This window comes from Nomascus leucogenys, chromosome 8 (genome assembly GCF_006542625.1).
Source record: "Nomascus leucogenys isolate Asia chromosome 8, Asia_NLE_v1, whole genome shotgun sequence".
In the NCBI taxonomy this organism is placed as follows: domain Eukaryota; kingdom Metazoa; phylum Chordata; class Mammalia; order Primates; family Hylobatidae; genus Nomascus; species Nomascus leucogenys.
Genome location: NC_044388.1, coordinates 40,526,754 through 40,551,786, shown reverse-complemented (window position 1 = coordinate 40,551,786; position 25,033 = coordinate 40,526,754). Strand labels below are relative to the sequence as shown.

At 39.2% G+C, this 25,033-nt stretch overlaps 1 protein-coding gene across 9 annotated transcripts in view; it reads right to left on the bottom strand.

Moving 5' to 3' along the window:
• Positions 1-25,033, bottom strand: part of UNC5D (unc-5 netrin receptor D) — a 562,098-nt gene that overhangs the window by 99,251 nt on the left and 437,814 nt on the right. For 5 of the 9 annotated variants that reach the window (XM_003269567.3, XM_030817085.1, XM_030817087.1 and 2 more), the window contains exons 5-7: positions 14,031-14,211; positions 13,012-13,179; positions 11,059-11,223 (exon numbers count right to left, since the gene is read on the bottom strand). In XM_003269567.3, coding sequence (XP_003269615.1) covers positions 11,059-11,223; positions 13,012-13,179; positions 14,031-14,211 — 514 coding nt within the window. The remainder of the gene's footprint in view (positions 1-11,058; positions 11,224-13,011; positions 13,180-14,030; positions 14,212-25,033) is intronic. The other 4 variants (XM_030817090.1, XM_030817091.1, XM_030817093.1 and 1 more) reach the window with 1 other exon arrangement.

Genomic DNA, 25,033 nt, shown 5'->3' with positions numbered 1-25,033 from the left:
CCCTTGACTTCCAAATTGTTTTTCAGCTTCATTAGTCCTCATGCTAGACCAAACATTTATCTAACATTACAGACCAAATTACCTGTACACAGGGTCTACATCAGTCTTGTTTACCTATTTCCAGTACCTAGAACAATAAATAGAATATAGTAGGTACTCAATAAATATCTGTCAAATGAATCAGTGCTGCTAAGCCTTATCCAGTGTCCGTAATTTCAATCACAAATATTACAAAGTCAAGATTCATCAATTTCCTATGTTCTACATGAATTCATAGGATGTTGTGGCTTCTCGATGAGGAGTTTGGAGTACAATGCTAAAGAGGTTGGATTTGATAAGTCAGTCCCTAAGTGAGGCCAGCAACTTGTTTTGTTGGGGTAGGGCAATTTGTTTCATATCTAAAAGATGCCCAAGTCACTTTATGTAACAACCACTCAAATGGAATAAACTTCTCCTCAAAACTCATTAAAAAACACATAATCTGAAGTCACTGCCATGTCAGTGGTATAATTTTCATATTTTATATATATGTGTATATATATGTTTAATATGTGTGTGCATATATATCTGGAAGCTGGTAAATATATAGCTGCAATGTATATTCATACTTTATATGTATATATGTGTATATCTATTTTAATGTGCTTATGTTGTGTATGTGTGTATATATATATATATATAAGTGTGTGTATCTATCTCAAGTTTTTAAGCTAAAATGAAACTTAGAGATCTTCTTGCTCAGTTTCCTCATTTTACAGTTACAGACACAAGGCGCAAGATTGTGAGATTTGCCCAAGGTAACGCACTAGTTAACAAAAGATCTGAACTGGGTCCTAGGACTCCTGACTCTTTGTTTAGAGCTCTTTTTACTACCCTATGATCTTTCTAAATGATCATGGCAATTTTCCATTCCACTGAACACTAACACTGTCCTGTACTAAACACACGTAAGAAGGCCAGGTCTTTTCTTATTCACAGTACTGACACTCTGGAGAATGGGGAAGGGCAGGGTTAATAGAGTTAATGATAACGTCTATTGATGATGTCAGTATCATCTTTATTATATTTATCACCTTTCGTAATGATCTTGAAGAGACGTGTATTTAGTTTGTAATTTAAAGAGAATAGGTGGAATCAAAACAAAGAGGTTTCCTTTATCTCTATTAATTTGCTTTGTTCAGCACACCCCGGAGGCCACTGAATTTTTCACAACAGTAGATTACTCAGTTTTAAATCACTGCCCTGATTGGGTTCTTGCCACTTCTTTTATAGCCAAACCACTCTATGATCTCAGACATTAAATCTTTCTCTAGTCCAGACTAATATTTCTTACCCAGGGTTTTGTGCTGTTGAATCCTGATTAATTACACTGCAAATGTGAAATTCGTAATTGACAGAACTAATAAAATGAGGATAGTTTTGTTTATATGATAGAAAGCCTAAACTTTGGAAACATCCTGACTCGAAGGGACCTTGGATATCAATCATTACTGACAGCAAAAAAGAAAAATTTAAATATTGAAAATAAATACGGCAAGATTGCTAATTTTGGAATCTGGGAATGTGGAATAAGAGAAGTATCCAGCATGCAACAAATCATTGTTCTAGAACTGGTTCACAACAGAATGGTAATCCTGGAATCTATAAATTGCTATACAGTCTAGTACAGTCTAGTAATGCATATGTTGTTGGATTTCATTTCTCCTGACTCCATTGAGAAATAATTTTTGAATTTGTGTTGACAAATTAGGATTTGCTTTATAAAAAATATTTTCTACCACCTGTAATCCCAGCACTTTGGGAGGCCAAGGTGGGCAGATCACCTGAGGTCAGGCGTTTGAGACCAGCTTGGCCAAAATGGCAAAACCCCATCTCTACTACAAATACAAACATTAGCCAGGCATGGAGGCACACACCTGTAATCCCAGCTACTCGAGAGGCTGAGACAGGATAATTGCTTGAACCCAGGAGGCAGAGGTTGCAGTAAGCCAAGATTGTGCCACTGCACTCCAGCCTGAGTGACGGAGTAAGACTCCATCTCAAATAAATACATACACAAATAATATAAAAATATTTTCTGGCCAGGTTGTCAGAATACATGTATTTCTTATGAATGAGAGAAGCCTGTATATCCTGCTCTCAATATGGCGAGGACTGATTTTCTCACCTGTGGTTCAGGTGTTCCTCTTTCCCTCTCCTGAGCCTTTCTCTTGAGGGTTTATTTTATTTTTAAGAGACAGAGTCTTGCGATGTTGCCCAGGTTGAAGTGCAGTGGCTATTTACAAGCACAGTCATGGTGCTCTATAGCCTTGAACTATAGGCCTCAACTGATCCTCCTGCCTCAGCCTCCAGAATAGCTGGGACTATATAGGTATGCACAACCGTGTATGACTTTGAGTTGTTTTTAACTGTTGGTTAGAATCTACTGTTGGGACCTTACAGATCCCCTGGTCTGTCACCTTCTCAGGACCAAATCCTACCAGCTGAGCAGAGGAAGGATAGAAAATGGAGAGTAGTTCATTCAGCTACTTATCAGAAGTTCTAGGAAAGGATATTGATTCTTTTGTCCGACAGAAAGTTTAACATACCTTGTGAACTGTTAGGATTCTCCCAAACTCTTTTTGACAGCGGACAGTATTTCTCAAATTACTGATCAAAAATAGTTTGTATAAAGAATGTAATGAATGTATAAATAATGTCTTCTATAGATTTTAATGACAAGTACATTTTATTTCATTAGACGCTATCTTAAGCAGATATATTAGGAAACGTGTTAATGAAACATAGAAAGTATCGCACTGTTGATACTCTTGCAGAACATGGAAAACATTTTTTTTCTGCCGCAAGAATTCCTTTATTAGAAAACACACACATGTGCTGAGCATGGTGGTTTGCACCTGTAATCCTAGCACTTTGGGAGACTGAGGTGGGAGGATCACTTGAACCCAGGAATTTGAGGCTGCAGTAAGCTATGACTGTGCCACTGAACTCCAGCTTGGGCAACAGAGTGAGACCCTGTCTCAAAACAAAACACCACATACACACACACACACACACACACACACACACACACACACACTATAGTAATTGCTATTTTGTGTAATGGAGTGCTTACTATGGAGGGAAAATGCTTCACTCAGATTAGTTTATCTTCTCACAAAAAACCCTTTGTAATAGATACTGTTATAATTTTTGTTTTACAGATAAGCAAATTTAAGGTTAGAGAAATTAAGACACTTGTTCAAGGTGTTCCTACTTAAAGTATTGCAATCAGAATTCAAACTCAAACTATCTCACTGCAGAACCCTGAGGCTTCCACCTATCCTTCATTTAAAGGATGGATATTCACATCCAACAGGCTCAATTCATTCATTTCTTCCAATTCTAGGTTCCTGTCTGTCCATCCTGAGTGCCTCAGAAAGAGAACAGCTGGTTTTAACTTAGTCACAAAGGAGCTTTGAAGGCTATTTAGCCTGTGTTCTTAATGCCAGATCAATCCAGGCCCAACCTAGGCCAGCCTCACTGAAGCTCAACCTCTGTACCTTTCAACAGTCCCCAGTTCAGTGTTTCTCGGGGATATCATCTATAAAAGTTGTCTTTGTTAAGAATTTGCACTCTCACTGACGATCTGGTTCTAAGATTATAATTTAAGACATGTTTTTAAGCTTCCTAATGGGTTTGTCTCTAGTTTACATCATCACAGGAACTCGTTCTTATGTGTTTGTTTAGTTTTCCTGGGTTTGTGTTATGTTTTACTTTGTTTTGCTTTTGTTTTTTTCCTCACTCTCTAAGTAATATGATCTGGAGGTACATGCATCCTGCTCTCCAGCTGCCCAAATTCAGTTTTAGAGCCCTTGCTTACAGTGGAGGTTTTTATTTCAATTTCTCTCATAAAATGAACAAAGTTAACAAGATGTGCTTGAGAGAAACAAACTTCCAGAGATTATGTTCTGAAGTGCTACATAGGACTTTCTGTCTAATTTCACCAAAAGAATGCAAGCATAGTGGAAAAATACACATTGAAATATCTTGGGGGGAAAAAGTGGGTAGCAATGGGAAAATGTAGGTAGAAGGAGAGTTAAAGAGAGACAAGCAGAATAACTGCCTTCATTTCTGTTAGCTGAGAAAGCAATTCTTACCTAGGCTCCTCTGTCTTAGCTCTGTACCTGTGGCACAGATCCATGAGGAAATAGAAGATGGTGACAACAGAAAAAGTTTCCTGGGTTACAAAAGGCATCTGAAGTGTCTCCGACCTGGTTGGTAAGAAAGGCCACAGATTTTTAATAGCTTATGAAATACGCATCCATCATAAACCAATGGATGAAGGCCAGTCTTCATTGAGAAGGGAGATCATGTTCAAAAAAACAATCAAATGTCTTTTTCTTTTTATTAACAAGGCATAAAAATAGAAAAGTCAATAGTGGGTGGGTAACTAAGGGAGAAGCGTTATGGTAATTTGTTGTGTGCATTTTATTCTTGATCTTGTTTACGTCCAATCCACTCAGGATATGGCACTTGAGTGCAAGTGCCCATCAAGAGGCACAAAAATGGCAGTTTTAGCTTTGTAAAAAAATTGTTTTTAAAGCCTTCATGGAGACACATGAATATTGCACTATCTCTGCTTTATTTTCTTTTTAATTAAACACAATGGAAACTTCAGTCCTGAACCACTCCACTCTGTCTTGTTAAAGCTTGTTCCTCACTGGTCTTCATATTGGGTCCCACCATGGGAAAGTGTTCATTTGGGGCATGGGGGAGAGATGGTTGCTAAGCTGCTAATGACACCATATGTGCCCAAATCTACATTCTTGACTCCTGTGGGTCTGCAATATTATATCTACATTTGCTATGCAGCATACATGAAGGCAAATTCTGAATTAATCAATTGTTATGCAGAAAGGCAAGCTATTGAGTATTTCTAGGAAAAAGTCTTTATGTAAAAATGAGCACCTACTATGTCCTATAAATTAAAAGTACTTGGGAGAATTAGCAAACAGTAGGATGCTTTGTGGCCACATAAAAATATATTGTGCTGGTATGTTATCTTGCTAATGCCATTTTCATTTCCTGACTTTAGAGAGTTTACGCTATCATTAAGCAATTGTGCAGTGTGGCTGGTTCAGCTGGTTTTGAAATATGAACTTGCCCAACAAAAAGTCTAGATTGAGTCAAGTATGATTACTGACTCTGACCAAAGAAAGGAATTGACAGGTTTTGATTGGGTAAAGGGACACTCATCCATTATAATCCCATAAACAAAAGAAGTATTCCATAAAACCACTAGTACAGAATCAGTTGTTTTAGATGCATAGAGGTATCTCCAGGATGAAATTTCTCTGATTCTGTGCCCTAGGAAATACAGGGAAGGAACTCAGGTAATTACTCTAATGGATTAACAATGAGGTTTAGAATAGTCCAAGAGAAAATGCTTAACAAAGCAAACATGCCTTTCCTGTGATTACAGGTTCACCTTTTCAGGTGCTTCCTCTAGGTCATTTAAGTAGATCGTTCAATAGACAATGTGTTTAGATTATTAGATGTAGCTCAGGGATGTTTATTTGAACCTGCTATTGTGTAGACGTCTTTATCCTTGATGGAGTTTCCTAACCATCAACTCAAACTTTTCTTATCACTGTAGCCATCAGAAGTGAAAACAAACCACCGTTTTACTGATATTTCAGTTTTTGAACAGTCAATGTTGAACTGACCTATGTTATGCCTTGACAAGAGGAACGGATTAGCTATCAGGTAGCTAAGCCTTGGAGACTTTCTCTTTCAGGCCCCTGTGGCATTTCTCTAGCTTTAGTCTCACTACACATCTAGGTGCTAATCCCTTCTGAAGCATACCCATTTAATCTTCTCAAGCCAATGCCCTTAGTTTTATATCTGCTGGGGTAAAGAGAGAGGGAGCTGGCTTCTCCTATTCCTCAGGATCAAATTAAACACCCTGCTATTTTCACCTTTCTCTTCTTATCAATGAGGCATGCGCAGCTTATTTGCCTCTGGCTGTGATCTGAGAGCACAGACACAGCTATGGCCAGCAAGGAGAAAGACCAATGGTCAGGAAACTACCTGATTCTGGTGTTCAAGCTCAGAAAACATGGATCAACAAGTTCTCGTTTCTTGACAGTCATACCACATCATTACCTTTTTCCTCTGGAAAAGCAATACTCTATTATAAAGGCACTGCATGTTTATGCTTGTAATTTAGATTCGTGGATTCACTGTTACTGTCCCCAAATTCCTAATCTGCTTCTTACCAGTCTTGGGGCATTTACTTACTTTTTGATTTTTAAGCGACAGGGTCTCCCTTTGTCAACCAGGATGGAGTGCGGTGGAGCAATCATAGCTCACTGCAGCCTCAATCTCCTGGGCTCAGGTGATCCTTCTGCCTCAGCCTCCCAAATAGCTGGGACTACAGGCATGCACTACCACACTTGGCTAGTTTTTTATTTTTCTTTTGTAGAGACCGGGGTCTTGCTCTGTTGCCCAGGATAGTCTTGAACTCCTAGCCTCAAGTGGTCCTCCCTCCTGGGTCCCCCAAATGCTAGTATAACAGGCATAAGCCACTGTGCCAGCTGTATTTATTTTCTTGTTGAGAGCATCTAGGTGTGGCCATCTGTGACAGTGTAACATTAAGGTTCTGTGTTCTAGTCACAACTGACCAAGCAACAATAATACCCAAATATTAAAGTGATCATTCAGAGCTAGCAGCTTCATCTCTAGGAGAAATGCAACCCTCAGAGACAACAAAGAAAAACCAAATGTTTTGTTGAAGGCTAAATAAAAATCAAAGACATGTAGGTCATCTAAGAGCAAAGAAATGCCATTGTGAATCCTCCACGAGAAGGTGGAAATTGAGGAATTGCTTTAGGGTCATGTTGAGTGTCAAGGAAGAAAATCAGGATGAAGAAAATTCCCAAATTGTAATATGACCTAGATTCTTCAACAAAGCTACTGCTCCATAAAGCTGTTGCCAAATGCTATTTTAATCAAAGCCAGCCTTCATTGGAGCTCTATCCTCAGAGCACAGCTATTTTCACCAAGAGCACTCTGACAGAGTACCAGTGAGAACTTCAGAGTGATGTTGGCATCATTTAATTGGATTACTGTTCAGTGCTTCCTGAAGAGATAGTGAAGTGTTATTTTTATTTATTTATTCTTTGAGACAGGATGTCACTCTGTTGCCTCAGCTGGTCTGCAATAGCACGATCATGGCTCACTGCAGCTTCACCCTCACACCTCAGCTTCCAGAGCAGCTGGGACTACAGGCATAAGACACCACGTCTGGCTTATATTTTTTTAATTTTTATTTTTTGTAGAGACAGGGTCTCGCTATGTTGCCCAGGGTGGTCTTGAACTCTTGGACTCAAGGGATCCTCCTGCCCTGGCCTCCCAAAGTGTTGGGATTACAGGTGTGAGCCACCATGTCTGGTGTTACTCATTTTTGTTGATATAGGTAGCCACTTTCTATCTAAAAGGATAGAATACATCCTGGTGTTGGGGTCTTATGAATACACCTGTTTCCCACTGATATGCAAATAAATATATCTCAATTACATCAATAATCTCACAGACTTCACCCTTTCTCCTTCAAAACTCTTCATCACTATAGCCATCAAAAGCCTCTGATAATATTTGACAAATACACTAATATGCATACAATGAAGGCTAGAAAAAGGTGCTGAAGTGAAAAAGGAATTGGAAGAAATTAATAGATTGAATAGAAAGAAAAGGCTTATGTAGCATTTTAAACTCATAGGGGTATTTAACAGAGATCTTTTTACACATTCCAAGCCTATCTTCCTAGCTATGTTATTTCCACTATAGGAAAGGATTGAGCTGTTTTAATTTCACAAAAGTACATAAGCATCCGTGATAGTTAATTTTATGTGCCAACTTGACTGGGCCATGGGGCGCCCAGATATCAAGTCATATATTATTCTAGATGGTTCTGTGAGGGTGTTTTTGGATGAGATTAACATTTAAATTCACAAACTGAAAAAAAGCAGATGGCCCTCCATAATGTGGGTGGGCCTCATCCAATCAGTTGAAGACCTAAATAGAACAAAAGACTGACCCTCCCCTGCGTAAGAGAGAATGCTCCTTTCTGACAGCCTTCCAACTAGAACACTGGCTTTTCCTGCCTGACAGCCTTCCAACTGGGCCATCAGATGTTCCTGGTTCCATAGCAGCCTACCAACTTTTGGGCCTGAACTGGGACATTGGCTTTGCAGATTTTGGACTTGCTGGGCTTCAGAATCACATGAGCCAATTTTCATAATAAATATCTTTAAATATCTCTCCATTGCACTCTTTCTCTATGTGTGTGCATATCCTATTGGTTCTGTTTCTCTGGAGAACCCTGACTAATACAGCATCTCAGATTTCAGAGTTAGGATCGAGGCTTGCCAGTACACTCTCAGTGCTGATAAGTCTTTTTTTCAGCCTTAAACAGAACTCTTATTCAATTGGTAAGTGACAAACTATTACAATGCAAATGCAAAAAAGTAATATTTGTGTGTTGGATAACAATTCTTTCTTACATTAAGAGAGCTAACCATTATCTGTCTCCAGTCAGTAATTCTCAGATTAAGTCTTAGTCAATTAAGATTGAAGCCTGATATCCATTGATTTTCCCCAAGTGCAAGTACAACCTGTGGTTGTTAGTGAAGGTTATTACTATGACTATAAAAATTTCAACCAGTAGCCAAATAGTTATATTGTCATGGTTCTTTAGAAGACATGAAATTCACTGCCCAACTGTACTAATTTATAATCGTGGCCAAATATCTGGACATCCCATGGCTCAGTCAGGTTGACACATAAAATTAACCAGATGTATATGTACTCGTAAAATTCAAAAAGCTTAGTTCTTTCCTTGAAGCCACTCATGGTCGTAGTTCGGGTAGTTGCTTTAAGCAATTTATTGGCTTATTAAATGAACTCGTCCTATGGACACTGGCCATGTGTAGTTTTCTAAGTGTTCTCCTTGTATTTTCCCGTAGTGGAAATAAAAACAGTCACACCTCAAATGTGTGCATTAGAAAAATCTGGTGGTATTCAAGAGAGGTGAGAAGCACATTTCTTTAAATATCCTTCTATTGAGCTTGTGTTGAGATTCCTTACATTTAGGAAGGGGGAAGGCTTTCTGAAGGCAGCAAATGGTTGGTATGCATTTATTGGAGAGCATACCCAAACTACAACTGGTGGGTAGGTGGTCTTCCATTACAGCTCCCTGCATTGTATCTGATGCATGCAGGGTAATCAGTGCTTGTACTAGCAAATAAAGGCACTATAGGCTATCAGGAAATGCTCATTTCAATGTACTAATCATTTTAACCAATGTATGAACCATACAGAATTAGTCTGAAAATACAACAGGTAGCAGGTGCCTGCCTTCAAGGGTATTCAGTCATACTGAGGCAGAAAAATAAACCCAACTTAGCTTTTTCCTCCATACTGTCATCTTCCCAAAGAAAATGTGACGCATGTCCCTGAGATCACAAACTTGTAAGCTATGGTATCTTTTTTTTTTTTTTTTTGCTGAATATTTCCCAGAGAAATTTCCAAGAAGGCGACCAGTTCTAGAGAAATAAGTGCTCAGTCTTGTGTGTGTTTTTTTTTTTTTTTGAGGTGGAGTCTTGCTCTGTCGCCCAGGCTGGAGTGCAGTGGCGCGATCTCGGCTCACTGCAAGCACCGCCTCCCGGGTTCACGCCATTCTCCTGCTTCAGCCTCATGAGTAGCTGGGACTACAGGCGCCCGCCACTACGCCTGGCTAATTTTTTGTATTTTTAGTAGAGACGGGGTTTCACCGTGTTAGCCAGGATGGTCTTGATTGCCTGACCTCGTGTTTTTTTAAAGACCCCAGCAAAATCAATACACTTTGGCTCATCTGAGTGGGTAAGTGGAGAAGAGATCCATATCAAGTGTGCACCTACTCTGCGCCATACAACATTCAAATATGTTCTTTTACCATTTAGCCTTGACAATACTAAAAAGTGGGTATCATATTTGGTAATTATAGTCAGAGAAGATAAGAGGTTAAGCAACTTGCCCAAAGAACACAAAGTAAATAAGGAAGAGCACCAAATTAAAACCTATTTCTCTTTGACTCTAGTTGACCCTCCCATACCTTCTAACCCAGACAGATAGTCCCTTGGTGATGGCAATAATGCAATCTCAGGAATAAAGCAAAGACTTGGGAATTTTGAAACAAGCATTCTACTTGCTACTCTGCCGGACCACTGTGATACAAAGCCACCCACTTCCTCAGGTATCACTCTCCTTTCCCCATAACTTTTTTTTTTTTTTTTTTTTTTGAGACGGAGTCTCACTCTGTTTCCCAGGCTGGAGTGCAGTGGCACAATCTCGGCTCACTGCAAGCTCCGCCTCCTGGGTTCACGCCATTCATCTGCCTCAGCCTCCTGAGTAGCTGGGACTACAGGCGCCCACCACTACACCTGGCTAATTTTTGTATTTTTAATAGAGACGGGGTTTCACCTTGTTAGCTAGGATGGTCTTGATCTCCTGACCTCGCGATCTGCCCGCCTCGGCCTCCCAAAGTGCTGGGATTACAGACGTAAGCCACCACGCCCAGCCTATTTTTAAGATAACAGTAATAAGACATGTTCCTTGCCACAGAACCCATGGTCTCTAAAGATGTATTAAATGCTTAATGTGCTTGCAAAATTCCTGGGGGGAAATATAACCACAGAGTGATCAGTATCAGAATTTCATCAAAATTAAAAATGGTAGCTTCTAAAAGTCAAAAATATTTTCTTAACTATTTTTTCTTACTCTTAAAATGTTATCAAATTAATTTAATAAGTACACACATCAACAGAATGCACAGTGGTACAATATATGCATTTATACCATCTCTATTAAAAATGCATTTGTCTGCTTTTCTGCACTTTTTACCTAATTTATTTTTGCCCTTAGCAACTTGGCTTTCTGCTAGCTTATTTAACCACATTAATGGCTGTAGCTTACTTTCTTGAGATGCATAAATGGTATTATGAACAAACACTGAAGATGTTAAAGCGAAAGTGTTACCTAGGATGCAAAGACCATCTGTGCAGTTTTCGGATTCCTGGCTTAGACCTTCACAGAATTTGCCCCCATTTCTCGGGGGTGGTGCTGTGCACTCCCGGATCCGCATATGTTCACACTCTGGACTGCAGACGGACCATTCGCTCCACACTTCCCAGCTCCCATCCACTTCAAAGGGAAACAAAAGAAACCATCGTTAGAATGAATCAAGTAGCTGTCAGGAGACTCACCCCAGGACTGCTGTTGTTCTAGAGCTGGATTTTAAGGAAATAACCACCAAACAGAAACAAAAGAACATATCCACTTATCTTCTCTCCATGGTTTCTTTCCTGAAGAGACAGGCTTACAAAAGCAGTGGTATAATACTCTTGCTATTTCAGGATGAGACCAATTACCAAATTGAGGCAAGCATTCATATTTCCAGCACCATTGGGTCAGCTAAAAATTTGTCATGACCCATTCTTTCCCAGTCTTTCATGCCCAAGTGCATCTTAGGTGGACAGGTAAACTGTGTGCAGTAACTACTGACAATCAGCCACTTTCTTAGCGGTTGACAGTTTAGAACAGAGTATAAGGAACTATCTTTAAGCCCTAGAAGCCCCTAAACAATATAAAGTTAAACCCAAATATATTGATAGTATTAAACTAAAACAGGTCAGTGAAACCCCAAGACACCAGGACTTATATAAATAGAATTTCTTGGGTCATGGACTGCTGCTGGATGTAGAAATGAACAAACTGAATTTAATTCCACTAAAAAGGAACCCTAGAGATCATGGCAGATGTCTGAGGCAATTGTCCTTTACCTCCTAGGAATAGTTCAACCATGCTTATGTGGGTTATTTAAGATACTGCAATTTTAAATCTAAAGCAATTAGTCAAGAATAGGGTACTATAAAAAAAAATACTGAACTTGAAGCAAAATGTCTGAGTCCTTGTCTTGGATCTGCCAACTTATCCGCTGAGCAACCCTGGGCGAGTTACTTAGCCTCACTCTACCACGTCTGCCAACTGGGGATAATAAAACTCACAACACAGGAGTAAATGACATTATGCATGTAAAAGCATCCTGCACAGTACCTGGCACATAGTAAGCACTCAATAAATGCTTATTGAACATAAGTCCAAAATGAAACTCCAAGAATATGCTGCTGGGAAGAGCCCCACCTTAACTTCGATTGCAACTAAATTTGCAATTTTATTATAAAGACATGAGACGCTAGTCCAGTGTCCTTGGAGTTAATGTTCTGGAGTGCATGTGAGACCCAGGGTCAATTTATTTCTCAGTGGGAGGATATGCGTTTCATAAGGAAAGTCATCTTCCATCTCATCTATTTCTCGTTGTATAAATTGGGTTACAGCCAGTAAGAGACAAAGGAATTTATGAAAGCCATACTTGGTAAATGAAGTATCTCTTTTTACAGAAAGAAAGGCAAGCATAGACCAAATGTAAAATATAGACTGCTGTGACAGTATACAGTCTCTATCAATTGTCTTATAAATAAATACAAAGCTGGAACTGATAAAGTTGATAACTAATGATAAAGAGGCAAACATTTGGTACCCGTTCTTTTGTGCTTTAAGACAACTTACCTAATCCCTGCTAACTATTATACAAATAAAGGCCACAAGATGGGAGAACCCAAGGAGAGAAGGGGATGGCTTAGCCCAACCAAATGCTGGCAGTATAACAAGACTTCATAGCAATTGGCTTATTGACGATTAATGTTCAGTGTCATCTGAGTATTAAAAAATATGCCCCAAAACATTGCACCGTGGTATTTCACCCATGTTGCTGCCACGACAATGAGCTCTACATTAGCACCTTGGATAAAGGTTCTATTCTAAGAACTTGGGAGAGGGTAACTTTGGAAAAGAAGGTAACATTGATTGCTTCACACCAGCTTAATAGTGTTGGTGGATTGGAAGGGAAAAGGGAATCTGCATATATCTCACCAGGACAAAGAGAAGTGCAGGTTATTTTCTGCACTGACATTCCCTCACAAAAGGCCCCACCATTGAGAGGAGCTGGGTTGGTGCAGGTCCGGGAACGTTTCTGCCATCCTCTACCACAGCGAACATTGCAGGCTGACCACTCTGTCCAGGAAGACCAGCCTCCATTCACTGAGAGAGAAAAATGGGGAGGGGAGAAAAAAAGGAGAGAGGTTTTTACTGATTGCCTACTATGTGCAAGCCACTGTGCCAGGTGCTGTGAGTCAGGCATCCAGGGACCGAGAGACTGTGCAGCCCCCACTGGCTGCTCTATCATGAGACAACAGTTGGGGGGGTCATCTCATCCAGTCCTCAGCCTATTCATCTGAAATAGGAGGGACACAGAATTTGCTTTGCAAGGAAATTATAAGAAATAGAAAGAACTCATCAATAAATCTCTAAAGCACTTGAAAATCCAGAGTATAAGAAGAAAATATCAGCATTTGAATTTCTATGACTTTAAGTGCTTCAAAAATAAATCCCAGGACTCTTCCATTGTGAAAGGGAATGCCTTTACTTAAATAGCTGGGAGCTTCTTTTATACAATACCTGAGATATTCAGCAAATAGTATTGTTTGTTTTTGGAGGATTTCACATACCAGGGGAGAGACTACCTGACAGCAGGTCTAGGAAAAACTGGGGTGTTGGGTTTGAGAGGCGTGGGAAGCAGAAGTTGCCCATCTCAATTCTTTTCAAATATAGACATAATGGAAGAAAATAAACAGCTTTTTATTATTTTTAAAAGAGAGATTGGAAATGTCACTGACTATCACACAGATGTGCAATATTGGAAGGAACAGCAAACGCATTAATAGAAATAGTGATGTTTTTCACCTGCCAGACGGGGGAGGCAGGATAGAGTACTGCAGTGAATGAACCCCAAGGTCTTTGCAGGTCTCGACATTGAAAGTTTTAATAAAATACACATCTCTCTACCTCTTTCTGCCCTCCCTATCCATTCCTGGCCTTTGGAATGGTCTTACCGTAGACCACCACAGTGGCTGACAGGCTTCTCCTCTTAGCCACGATGTTGGCTGCCATGCAGGTGTAATTTCCTGAGTCTGAGAGCCGTGCCTGCCTGATGATTAGGTTATGGTCAGCCCTGGTGTCAATGTTCTCGTCTTGTTCAGAGTCAATGGGCTCTTCATTTTTCAGCCATTCCACCTACAGGAAGAAAGGAATGTTTACAAGTCACTAAAAAAAAACAGAACTCTTTTTCTGGAATTGAAAAGTGAGCAGATTTGGGTGTGGGAGAGAGATGTATCTAAAATATAGAGCAACAGCAATGATTGGTTTCTTTATTCCATATCCTGTCCCTTTTATTTGGTAAATTTGGTTATATTCAGGAAATGGATACTCAAGCTAATAAGCTGGGAGCAGGAAAAGAACACAAATATCCTACATTGAGTTTGACCCATTTTCTAAAAATGCAGTGGAGGAGAGAAAAGAGGTGACTGCAATTAGGCCATTTCATTTCATTACAACGTTCATGATGATGATGATATTTCAATAATTGGTCCAAAGTGGAGCTCAGAAAATCAACATATAAATGTAGAACTTGTATTTTGTGTTGAGAGGATATTACATTATTAGACAAGGTTTCAAGTCAAGATGCCTGAATTTAAACAAGTTTTGATAAAGTTTTGAGATTGTACCAAGGCTAAAGTAATACAGATTTGTGCAATCATAAGCAGATAAATTAAATTTACAGCTCAGTGTTCTGTAGATTTTGAGATAAGTTTCTTTGGCGGTCATTTACGTTACTCTTCCGGTGATCGAAGAGACATTTAGGCCTTGGGTTAGCTGGCTGACACAGTTGAAGGCCCAGCCCCTCTTCTGGAGAAGCCCACCTTCCCCATCTTCTGAGCACAGGCTACTCCCATTTTGGATGTGTTTTCTCCTAGATGCTGAAGAACCTATTTTCTTCTTCCCAGTTTTATCTTGGTCCTATCCTTGGTCCAAACTTCTCTTTCCTTGAACACAAAAGGAAGCCGCAGATGGAAGCCTTCTGCTCCCTGGATCCTCAATTTACTTCAAGTGGAGATATACCACCCTGAGCACCTCTATTTCATCACATGCCGGTTTCCTCTGATCTGTGTTATTTCCTTATTCACCCTCTGCTTCCATATCTAAGCAACATCTCTACTCTCTAGTGCCCCTTGGTAGCACTAGACACATCTCTTGTTTGACAACAACCATTCAGCTCTAGTTATCAGCATAGGTAAAACACAGTAATTTAAGGGACACATAAAAACTGAAATTTATCACAGAAAGCAATGACCGTGATGACATCAAAGAGAAGTCACATAGGAGCATACATATAAGGGGCATTTCATCATACTCTGCTCACCACAAGCACAGCTCATTGAAAGCTGGTTTTAGAATAGGATACTTCATTTCATTTCTTAAGTCTAAAGAATTCTAATTTATCACCAATAAAAAGTGTCATCTGGGCCAGGCGCGGTGGCTCACGCCTGTAATCCCAGCACTTTGAGAGGCCGAGGCGGGCAGATCATGAGGTCAGGAGTTGGAGACCAGCCTGACCAACATGGTGAAACCCTGTCTCTACTAAAATTACAAAAATTAGCTGGGCGTGGTGGCACGCGCCTGTAATCCCAGATACTCAGGAGGCTGAGGCAGGAGAGTCGCTTGAACCAGGGAGGCAGAGGTTGCAGTGAGCTGAGATCAGGCCACCGCACTCCAGCCTGGGCAACAGAGCGAGACTCCATCTGAAAAAAAAAAAAAAGTGTCATCTCTTCTATAATTAATTGGTTTACTAATGATTTGTCTTTGTAAATAGGGATTTATTTACCAGGGGAAAACATATTAGAATCCTTCCATACTTACCCCAAGTACCACCCCATGAATGAGAGCTTAAATACCCCAAATCATCACTATCCAAAACTTACTTTAGAAGAGGTTAATTTGAAAGAAAATGATACCAACTAGCACAAGGAAGAGATCTGAGAACTACAGTAAAATGTAAAGTAAAGCTGTCAGAGCCGAGTGGTACCAAACAATGAAGTAAAAAAGCAAATCTCACTACCAAATCCCAGGGTTCCTGATGGCACCAGCCTGGAAGTGTAGGTACTGACAATGATCAGAGCCAAAAAGTGCTGCTCTGTTTAACAAAGTAGGGCAAGGGAACCAATTTTATAATACATCTGACTACCAGCCTGTGACACAATGTCTTCCATTCACTACTACCATTGCATATTTCAGAGCCATCCATTTGTTCATTTGACAAATAACTAAACATCCGTTGAGTATCAGAGATTGTACTGAGAGCTGGGTAAAACTAGGTGAACAAAATCAAGATGATCTCTTCTTTCACTGGATCTTACAATGAATGGGTAAAATAGAAATATAAGTAAATCCACATTCTCACCAAAATATAAGAGTTGAGAGTCACATTGTCTCAAGACAATGACTATAATAAATAAATTCCTTTCCCTTGAAAATTACCCAATCTTGGATATTTTGTTATGAGCAACAAGAAATGGACTAAGACCCCGCCCTGCCATGATCTTCTTTCTGGGATTTTTGCAGTGGCTTCTTAACTCACTGGTCTGTCTGTGGCTTCTATTCTTGCCTCTACAGTTGATGTTAAGGTATAACACTTACTGTAAAGCCAATAGAATTAGGTCTTTTAAATTCCCATCACTCCTATATCACTGCAAGGAAGAAATTGGTCAGCTGAAAGCAGGTCTGGGAACTTTTTTGCTCTACCTCCACTCTCCTCCTAGGTCAGAAATTCAGGGGTAAATTGCCTGTTTTCTGATTAATTCCTTACACTTGCTATTTGTAGCATCTAACAAGCACTTCTCCTATGTCCCCTGCTCAGCTGTCCTCTTCTTTCATACCTCTCCTCAAACAGTTGGTCAGGAACTAGAGAAAGTCTGGCACCGACCCATAAATAAATTATTCATAGCAAGTAGATAGCCCTGTGGGCAGTGCTCCTGAAGATTGAAACTAAAGGAGTCCTAGCACCTGGAAATCAAGCAAAGCTGTCCTAAAGGAATCTTGGCTCAGAGGAAAATTAAAGGTACAACCGTCAAGTAGAAACTTGGCTTCAAGTTGAAAACTTAAAGAAAAATAAAATCATGCACAAAAGAATGAGGCCAAAAAACTAGGAAAATATTTGCCATAAATTTGATAGATATAAGATTAATAATATGAATGGTATGAGTAAAAATAATATGAACGCTCAAACTTTCATTTAAGTTGATGATAAAAACCCATTCCAGTAAATCTGGCATAAAGATGAGTATATAGTACACGAAATAAAAAAAATCCACTAAACACATGACAATTAAACAATTGAATAAATATTATGTATCACTAAGAATAAAGTCTAAAATTAATGTTAGAGCAATATGTTTCCTACCAAAATAGCCAAGATTAAAATCTCTCTCTCAAACACACATGGAGTTTTCATTTTAGTGATTTGTTTGTTTTTTGTTGAGAGTGCAGACCAGAGAACATTTCACCTACTGTTTGATACCATGCTATGAATTGAATATATTTCCCCTCCAAAATTCATATTGACATTTAACATCCATTGTGGCAGGATTGAAAGGTGGGGTCTTACAGAGGAGATTAGATCATGAGGACTCTCCCCTCATGAATGAATGAAAGAATGGATTAATGAATTAATGGGTTATCATGGAAGGGAAACTGGTGGCTTCACAACAAGATGAGAGGCCTGACCTCGAATATTTGCCTGCTCAGCCCCATTGCCACGTGATGCCATGTCCCATGCCACCTCTGGACTCTGCAGAGTCCCCACCAGCAAGAAGGCTCTCACCAAACATAGCTCCTCGACCTTGGATTTCTCAGCCTCCAGAACTGTAAGAAATAAATTTCTTTCCCTTGAAAATTACCCAGTTTCAGATATCTTGTTATGAGCAACAAGAAATGAACTAAGACACTGTCCTACCATGATCTTCTTTCTGGGACTTTGGCAGTGGTTTCTTCACAAACTGGTCTGTCTGTGGCTTCTATTCTGACCTCTACAGTTGGTTTTCTACAAAGGGATGAAACCACACCACTTTCTAGCTTGAGATCCTTCAGTGGCTTTGATTCTTACTTAGAATGAAACCTCTAGGCTAACAAAATCCTTATGGGGGGTCTAGCACCCTCTGTGTGTTAGCCACCTCACAGCCTCAAGCTCACTCCACTTTAGCTGTGCTGTACTTATTCCTGCCCTTTGAACTTTTTAAAGTTCAAAGCAAGTTCCAACCTCAGAGCCTTCATACCTACTGATTCCTCTGCCCTGAAGAACTTTCCCATAGGTGGTGCCATGGCTTAATCCCACTTTGCATTTAAATCTCAGGTCAAATGTTATTTCTTCACACAGCCCTTACCCAACAACCCTTTCAAAAATAGTAAGCCCCACCCCTTCCTGCTTTTTCTTCCTAATGCTTAACTCCTTTTGCTAATCTTTTTTCCTTTTTATTTTTTGAGACAATGTCTCAAGAGACTACTGCTGGAGCACAGTAGTGTGATCATTTCATAGTGAGCTATAGCCTTGACCCTCCAGGCTCAAGCAATCCTCCCACCTCAGCCTCCTGACTAGCTGGGACTACAGGTATGTCACCACACCGGCTTATTTTTATTTTTTGTAGAGACAGGGTTTCACTATGTTGCTCAGGCTGGTCTCGAACTCCTGCGCTCAAGCAATCCACCTCGGCCTCTTAAAGTGCTGGGATTACTGTCATGAATCACAGTGCCTGGTTCTATTTGATAGTCTTAAAGATAATTATATCATTTGTACTTGTCATTATGGGCTTAGGAATTTACCAAAAGAAAATATTAAGGGTGCGAGTTTAACAACAATAAATTATTTTTGACAGAAGAAAGAGAGAGAGAGAAAAAAGAGAGAGAAAAGAACAAAAGAGAAGAGGAAAAAAGAAATGATGCAAGGGGGAAAGAGTTAAAGCATGCCAAAGCTACAAGACAAATAATGAAGCTTTTAAAAAATAAATCGGGACTTAACAATTGATTTAGTATTGTGTAGACATTAAAAGCTCTGGTTTCAACTAGTAAAAACATAAAAAAATGGTCATATACATGAAAGAGTAAATATATAAAATTATGGTTAGTTATCATAAATTTATAAAACAAAAACAATAATAAACATATGTATGCTTAATGTAAACATTGGAAGAGAATACAGTGTTTATAGAAGTCTTAACTGGGGTAATTATTCTTTTTTTCTGGTAGTTAATTATGGCAAATTCGAGGTAAAATCTTTCATAATCTAAAAACAAATTACTTTAGCTTAAAAAAAAATCTCTTTTACTTATCATGTAGCACAGTGATTTTCAAATTTATATTTAGCTGCAGAGTGTTTCTTCAATTCAAAGCTTATCTGAAACCCAAAATGAAAGAGGATTAAAAAAGGGAAGATATTATGACTGATGCAGAAGTGAGGTATCCGAACTGCAGATGTGAGGGACCCTAAGATGCATAAACTTGGTCATGCCAGGCCCACTGCACAACTCCAGAAGTGATGATTCACATCCTCCCTTGTCAATGTAAATGATGCATGCTCGAGATGCTTGGTGCACAACTTGTGCTATCATATGAGCTGGCCCTGCTGTATGGTCTACCCCCAATCACTCATAGGCACTATGGACATATACTATGGTCTGCTTCTAGGCCTTCCAAAATTATAGTTTGAAAACTATTGATAAGGTAAATAAGGTGTCCTACCTGTATCTATACACACACACACAGACACACACACACATATATATACACATACACACCTATATACACACACATACATGCACACACACATACACACACACACAGACACTCACACACCCTATAAAAACCTACTCTCATGGCTTTCTTATGGAAATGCCAAGCATCAAATAACTTTTTACATATCTACAGACCCCAGCATATCAGCATATATATATATGCTGGTATACTTGATGTTTATGGTGTTATGACTGGGGTCCTTCAATCCAATTATGTCTATAAACAATCAACATAGTAGTAGACACTTAACTGTGGAACTGTTTTTTTATTCGTAACCTAATAGTTTATCCATTTAACTGATGGCAGGATCTTTATGAGGAAATCAGTTTGGTATTTTCTGGGCTTATAAAAGTGACAAATTGCACTTGGATTTATGCTTTTGTCACTTAGAGAAACTTTAAAACATTTTTGATGAGCTAAGTGCTCCTAATGTAGAACAGTTTAATAAATAAAATAGGAAAAAAAATTCTCAACACCAGCAGTTGCAAACTCCAGTGTTCCTGGGGGCCAGGGAGGTAACATAAATTAGTGAAGTGGTGCTGGGTATGAGACCTCCACGTGCACTGCTTGCATACTAAAGACAAGGGACTGTTCTTCATTTCCACAGAGGAATGAGCTCACACTCATTTTTCTTAAAAAATGTGGCATTTTCTGTCTTTTTAGACAGAGGCATGGGTATTTTTAAAAAATGATAGTGCAATGAAAAGTGACAATGAACTCATTTTTGCTTAATAATCTCTTTTGCTTTTCATGTGTCATGGTGGTCTTTAATTTACAGAGTATTTAGCTTTAGCATCAGAAATTATAGGAAAGTAATAACCGTGGCAAAATGTAGACCGCAAGACCTGTGTAAATGTGTAGCCACTAGTTAGGGTCAGACTATCATTATCATGAGAGAACACAGGCACAGTGTGGCCAGATCTTATATTTTTCATGAAAAGCCAGAGATATTTATTTCAATGTAATATTTTTTGATTCTTATATGATGGCCCATATATTGTAAAATATATTATGAGGACCAAAAAAAAAATATTCATGAGCGAGATGTAGATTTGCCCCCCTTGTCCACAAAAACCACAGTACAGCAGACTTCTGACTCCTGGTGAATGTTATCACAAAGAGGAGCTCAATGCCCTACACTGGATTTAATTTCCTTTCACTAAGTCATTTTCCTCAACCATCCATGAATGTTACGGTGCATATGTGTTACTGCCCACTCTCATGGCTTTCTCATGGAAATGACTGGCAAGCACATAACTTTTGTACCTATATCCAATATTCTGCAGGTATGATAAGGGTTTCCATGTACGCTGAGTTCAGAAATTATTTAACAAGAAATTGCCTACCCTGTAAATCCCTAATTAAGCTCTTAACAAAAGCAATACAGATTTTCAAATTAGCATTATGGGATCAATAAATTGACCACCTTGTGGCTAACAGACATTTGTATCACTTATGCACACGACCTCCTGCTAACAGGTCATCTTTTTGACAGAGAGGCCTAACATTCCTGAAGGTTGTTGGAGGCATTCACCCCTCGGATGAACAATTCTTTATCTGGTTTCTACTTACTTGGTTCAGATAGATAATCCCAGTTCAGAACATACAAAGAAACTAGTTACTTAGAGGTAATGAGCTTATGGATTTTCAGAACGCCAGCATTCATTAGCATAGTGTTACGTACAGATGGTCTGCAATTTGTAGATTTTTTTTCCAGTTTATAAACAAATCTGGAGAAGCAGAACATCAAAGACAATTAGATTTCATGCCAGACAGTAGGTTCCTGATCAGTCATTCTGGTTAGCTGGGGACAGAAGGTATGCAACTGATGAGCTTCTAGTTTTCTCACCAATAGGCAGCATGATGTAATCGGATTGGAGAGGGAGCCTCCACTGGAAGGGGAATAGAATGATGCATTGTGGGAGATTATCTTACCTGAGACCTGGCTTAACATATGAATATGTCTGCATGCGTCATAATATGTCACTTACTCTGATCTTTTATTAAAGACATCTAGTATGTACATACATAAACCTTAAACCTAAATGTTTATTTCCACCAGACAATATGTGAGAATTTTCTTGCTTCTGTTCTTGTTCTTAATGTTCTATAAAAGAATGAGAAGGAGAGTGATGTCATTAATCCTTTAGAAATGGAAAAAACAAAACAAAACCCAAAGACTAGTCTAGAAAGAGGAGAAAGCTGCTTTAAAATCCAGCTTTCCTCATATGCAGGACCCCAAGCCCCTTGACCTTTGAATTCTAGACTGGACCAACCCAAAAATCTACCCTCATATCCCACGGAAAATGCAAATCAGGCCCATTAATTGATATCATCGACCATGTGCTCCTACGCTTCATTCCCAGCCTTCTCTCTTGGGATTTGGTAGACTCAGTATCAAATGGAGTTGTTCGTACATATTATAGATGCAACCTCAGCTTTATGACTTCTAAAGTATCTCAATTCATCTCATTGCCTGTGATCATTTTCTTTCTGCTCTACTTGTCGGCAAGCTCCTTAAGAACACGAACAATATCTCAAGTATCTCCCATCTAAGGATGTTCAATGGCACCTGCTGAATAAATGTGCTAGCCCAAATTGCTGTCCATGCAGATTTAGAGGTTGGTGCAATATACATACATGCACACATATGAGAACATTTCAAACTGTATTTTACGGATAGAGGTGAGGGAGGGGTCCATTATTCTTTGCTTTAGTTCCCAGAGTTGAGCATAGAAATGACCTAGAAGAGTAAGACTGCTGAGAGAGCTGTTCTTCAGTATATTCTGGGAGCCACTAATATTTCATAATGGCTACACATTTTTCATACTGAATTTCACATATTCACTTAAGATTTATGAATTATATTAGAGTAATAAATATTTTTTTTCACACTATAATAAAAAATGTCTTGGGAAGACAACCATATCTAGTGGGACAGGGTAGAGAGACAGGTCTATTAGAGATGTATAAGCGGTAGAGCCAGGGAAAAGCTGGAAGGCCACAGAAGTACACAACATGATCACTCCCTACATAAACTCAAAGCTTTTGTAAAGTTAGCATCTTACAAAAAGCAAGACTGATTGTGCTTTTGTGAGAAAACGGGGAGAAGGATGAGGTCTGCATTCCAGCTGCTGAGCAGCTGAACTGAGACGGCACCCAAGGACATGAGGCAGGGACAACCTGCACCAGGCAGAGGTGAAGATGGGATTCCAGGAACCATGAGGAAGGCTTTAGACTCGCATATGCCAGGACTCTGGTCTAACCAATACATTTCTCATTCGCTTTAGGTTATAGTGTGAGTTTTGATCAAATGGATTATTTCCCAGCCTAATAATGATATCTAGCATTTCATGAACACTTACCATGTGCCAAATACTTTTAGGCACTATGCATGTGTTAGTTAATTTAATCCTTAAAGCATCTCTATGAGGTAAATACCATTTTTATCACCCCCATTTTATAGACAAAGAAACAGATGTTAAGTACTTTGCCTAAACCATATATACACACACATACACAAACACACTCACACACGTATATACACATAAACATATATAGACATAATTTGATTCCAAATTTAAGTCTTGCTTTTATCCACTAAGCTCAGTTATCCTATCATTTGCTAGATTTGGTTGGAACGACCATTGGCTCTTTGCAAAATTACATTGAAATACAGAAACTTGTCACCATTAAAGAAAATTTTGAAAATGTATTTTAGGTTTTTATGATCACTCCTAAGGAACAATTGCAAACAATTTTCTTGGGAATGGCAACATTGTTAGAATAAGGGTATTGTCTCCAAGGTGGGTGATTTAAAGGACAGCTCTCAGTTGAATGCACACACTCCAGTTATATCATTACTGTCAAATGTTCAGAATGTGACCTGAATTATTTTGACATAAAAAACTTACTCAAGCTCAGTATCTGTCCGCGGATAAGTCATGCCAAGTCAAGCTATCCCCCTGAACATTATCTGGGGTCTCATTTTGCTTTTGGCACCACGTAGAAATGAGTGCAGCATGCACCCATGAAGTCCTGCTGTGGCGATACATCCTAATGTCCTAAAATGTTTAAGAAGACTGACTGGATCTAAGTCAACTGGAGAACTTACAGGAGAGCATTTGCTTTTCTGAGAAAAGGGACTGGTATTCCTGTTCTTGTGACTGTATTGGACACCAATGTGATTCTAACAATATGGCAGCCATCTTGTGATCATGAGGAAAAGGCAAAGAAAACCACAGGGCTGTGGGCCATTGTCTTTACACTCACAAGTGAACATATTGTCGTTCAATACACTATCTTATTTGATCCTCACAGCAACCCCAAGATAGGCAAAGAAAATCTTATTCTTCCCATTTTCCCAATTATATGATTTGCCTAAGGCTATATGCTTGGGAAATGGTAGAACTAGAATTAGTAGCCCTCAAATATATATTTTTTCTACCACAAGGCATTAGCCACTTTCTTAGGTGTCTTACTGACTGTGTGAAAGGCTGCTCTTTAATATTTGCCTAATTTGACTTGGCATTGTCTAGTAAGTCTCCAATGGGACTGAACCATTACACAGCGATGCCTCTCTGCTCACAATGGGGCATATTCTTGCCTAATGTTAGTTCAGGCCATTACTTGCTTCACCACTTTCAGATTAAATGTCACCTGTCCTCTCCTCTCTCCTTGATAATATTTCTTTCAAGTTATTTATAACAGTACTATCATGTTTCCCCTTTTGTCTTGCTTTTCTTTCCAGGCTCTACAGATTGATTTTAAAGCCACCTACACTGCAGTTTCTTCAATCTAGCTCCACTTATCTGATTATGCATCACAAAAGGAAGCAGAAATTCAGCTTAATTGTGAAGCCATTGCAGCAGAACCAAGCAAATGATAGAAAACCTCATGATCACAGACAGAATCACACTCACTGATGCTGAATGAAATGACAGACGTCCGTCCCTCTGCAGAAGCCTGAATACTGATCACAGAACTTTATGTTCTGACATTGTGTGTCTCTTGTCGGACAGTGTTGTCCTTTACTTTCCCTGCTTCGGTCGTGAAAGTCAGGTGCAGTCTCATACTATTTTTTTTTAAATTCATTATGACAAGTAAATGGTCTCTTGGAAAGCAAACATCCTCATCCACTGTTTACTGAAACTGTAACACTGTCATGAGTGAAGAATGAAACATGTTTACTTTAATGTAAAGAGTTTGCAGAATG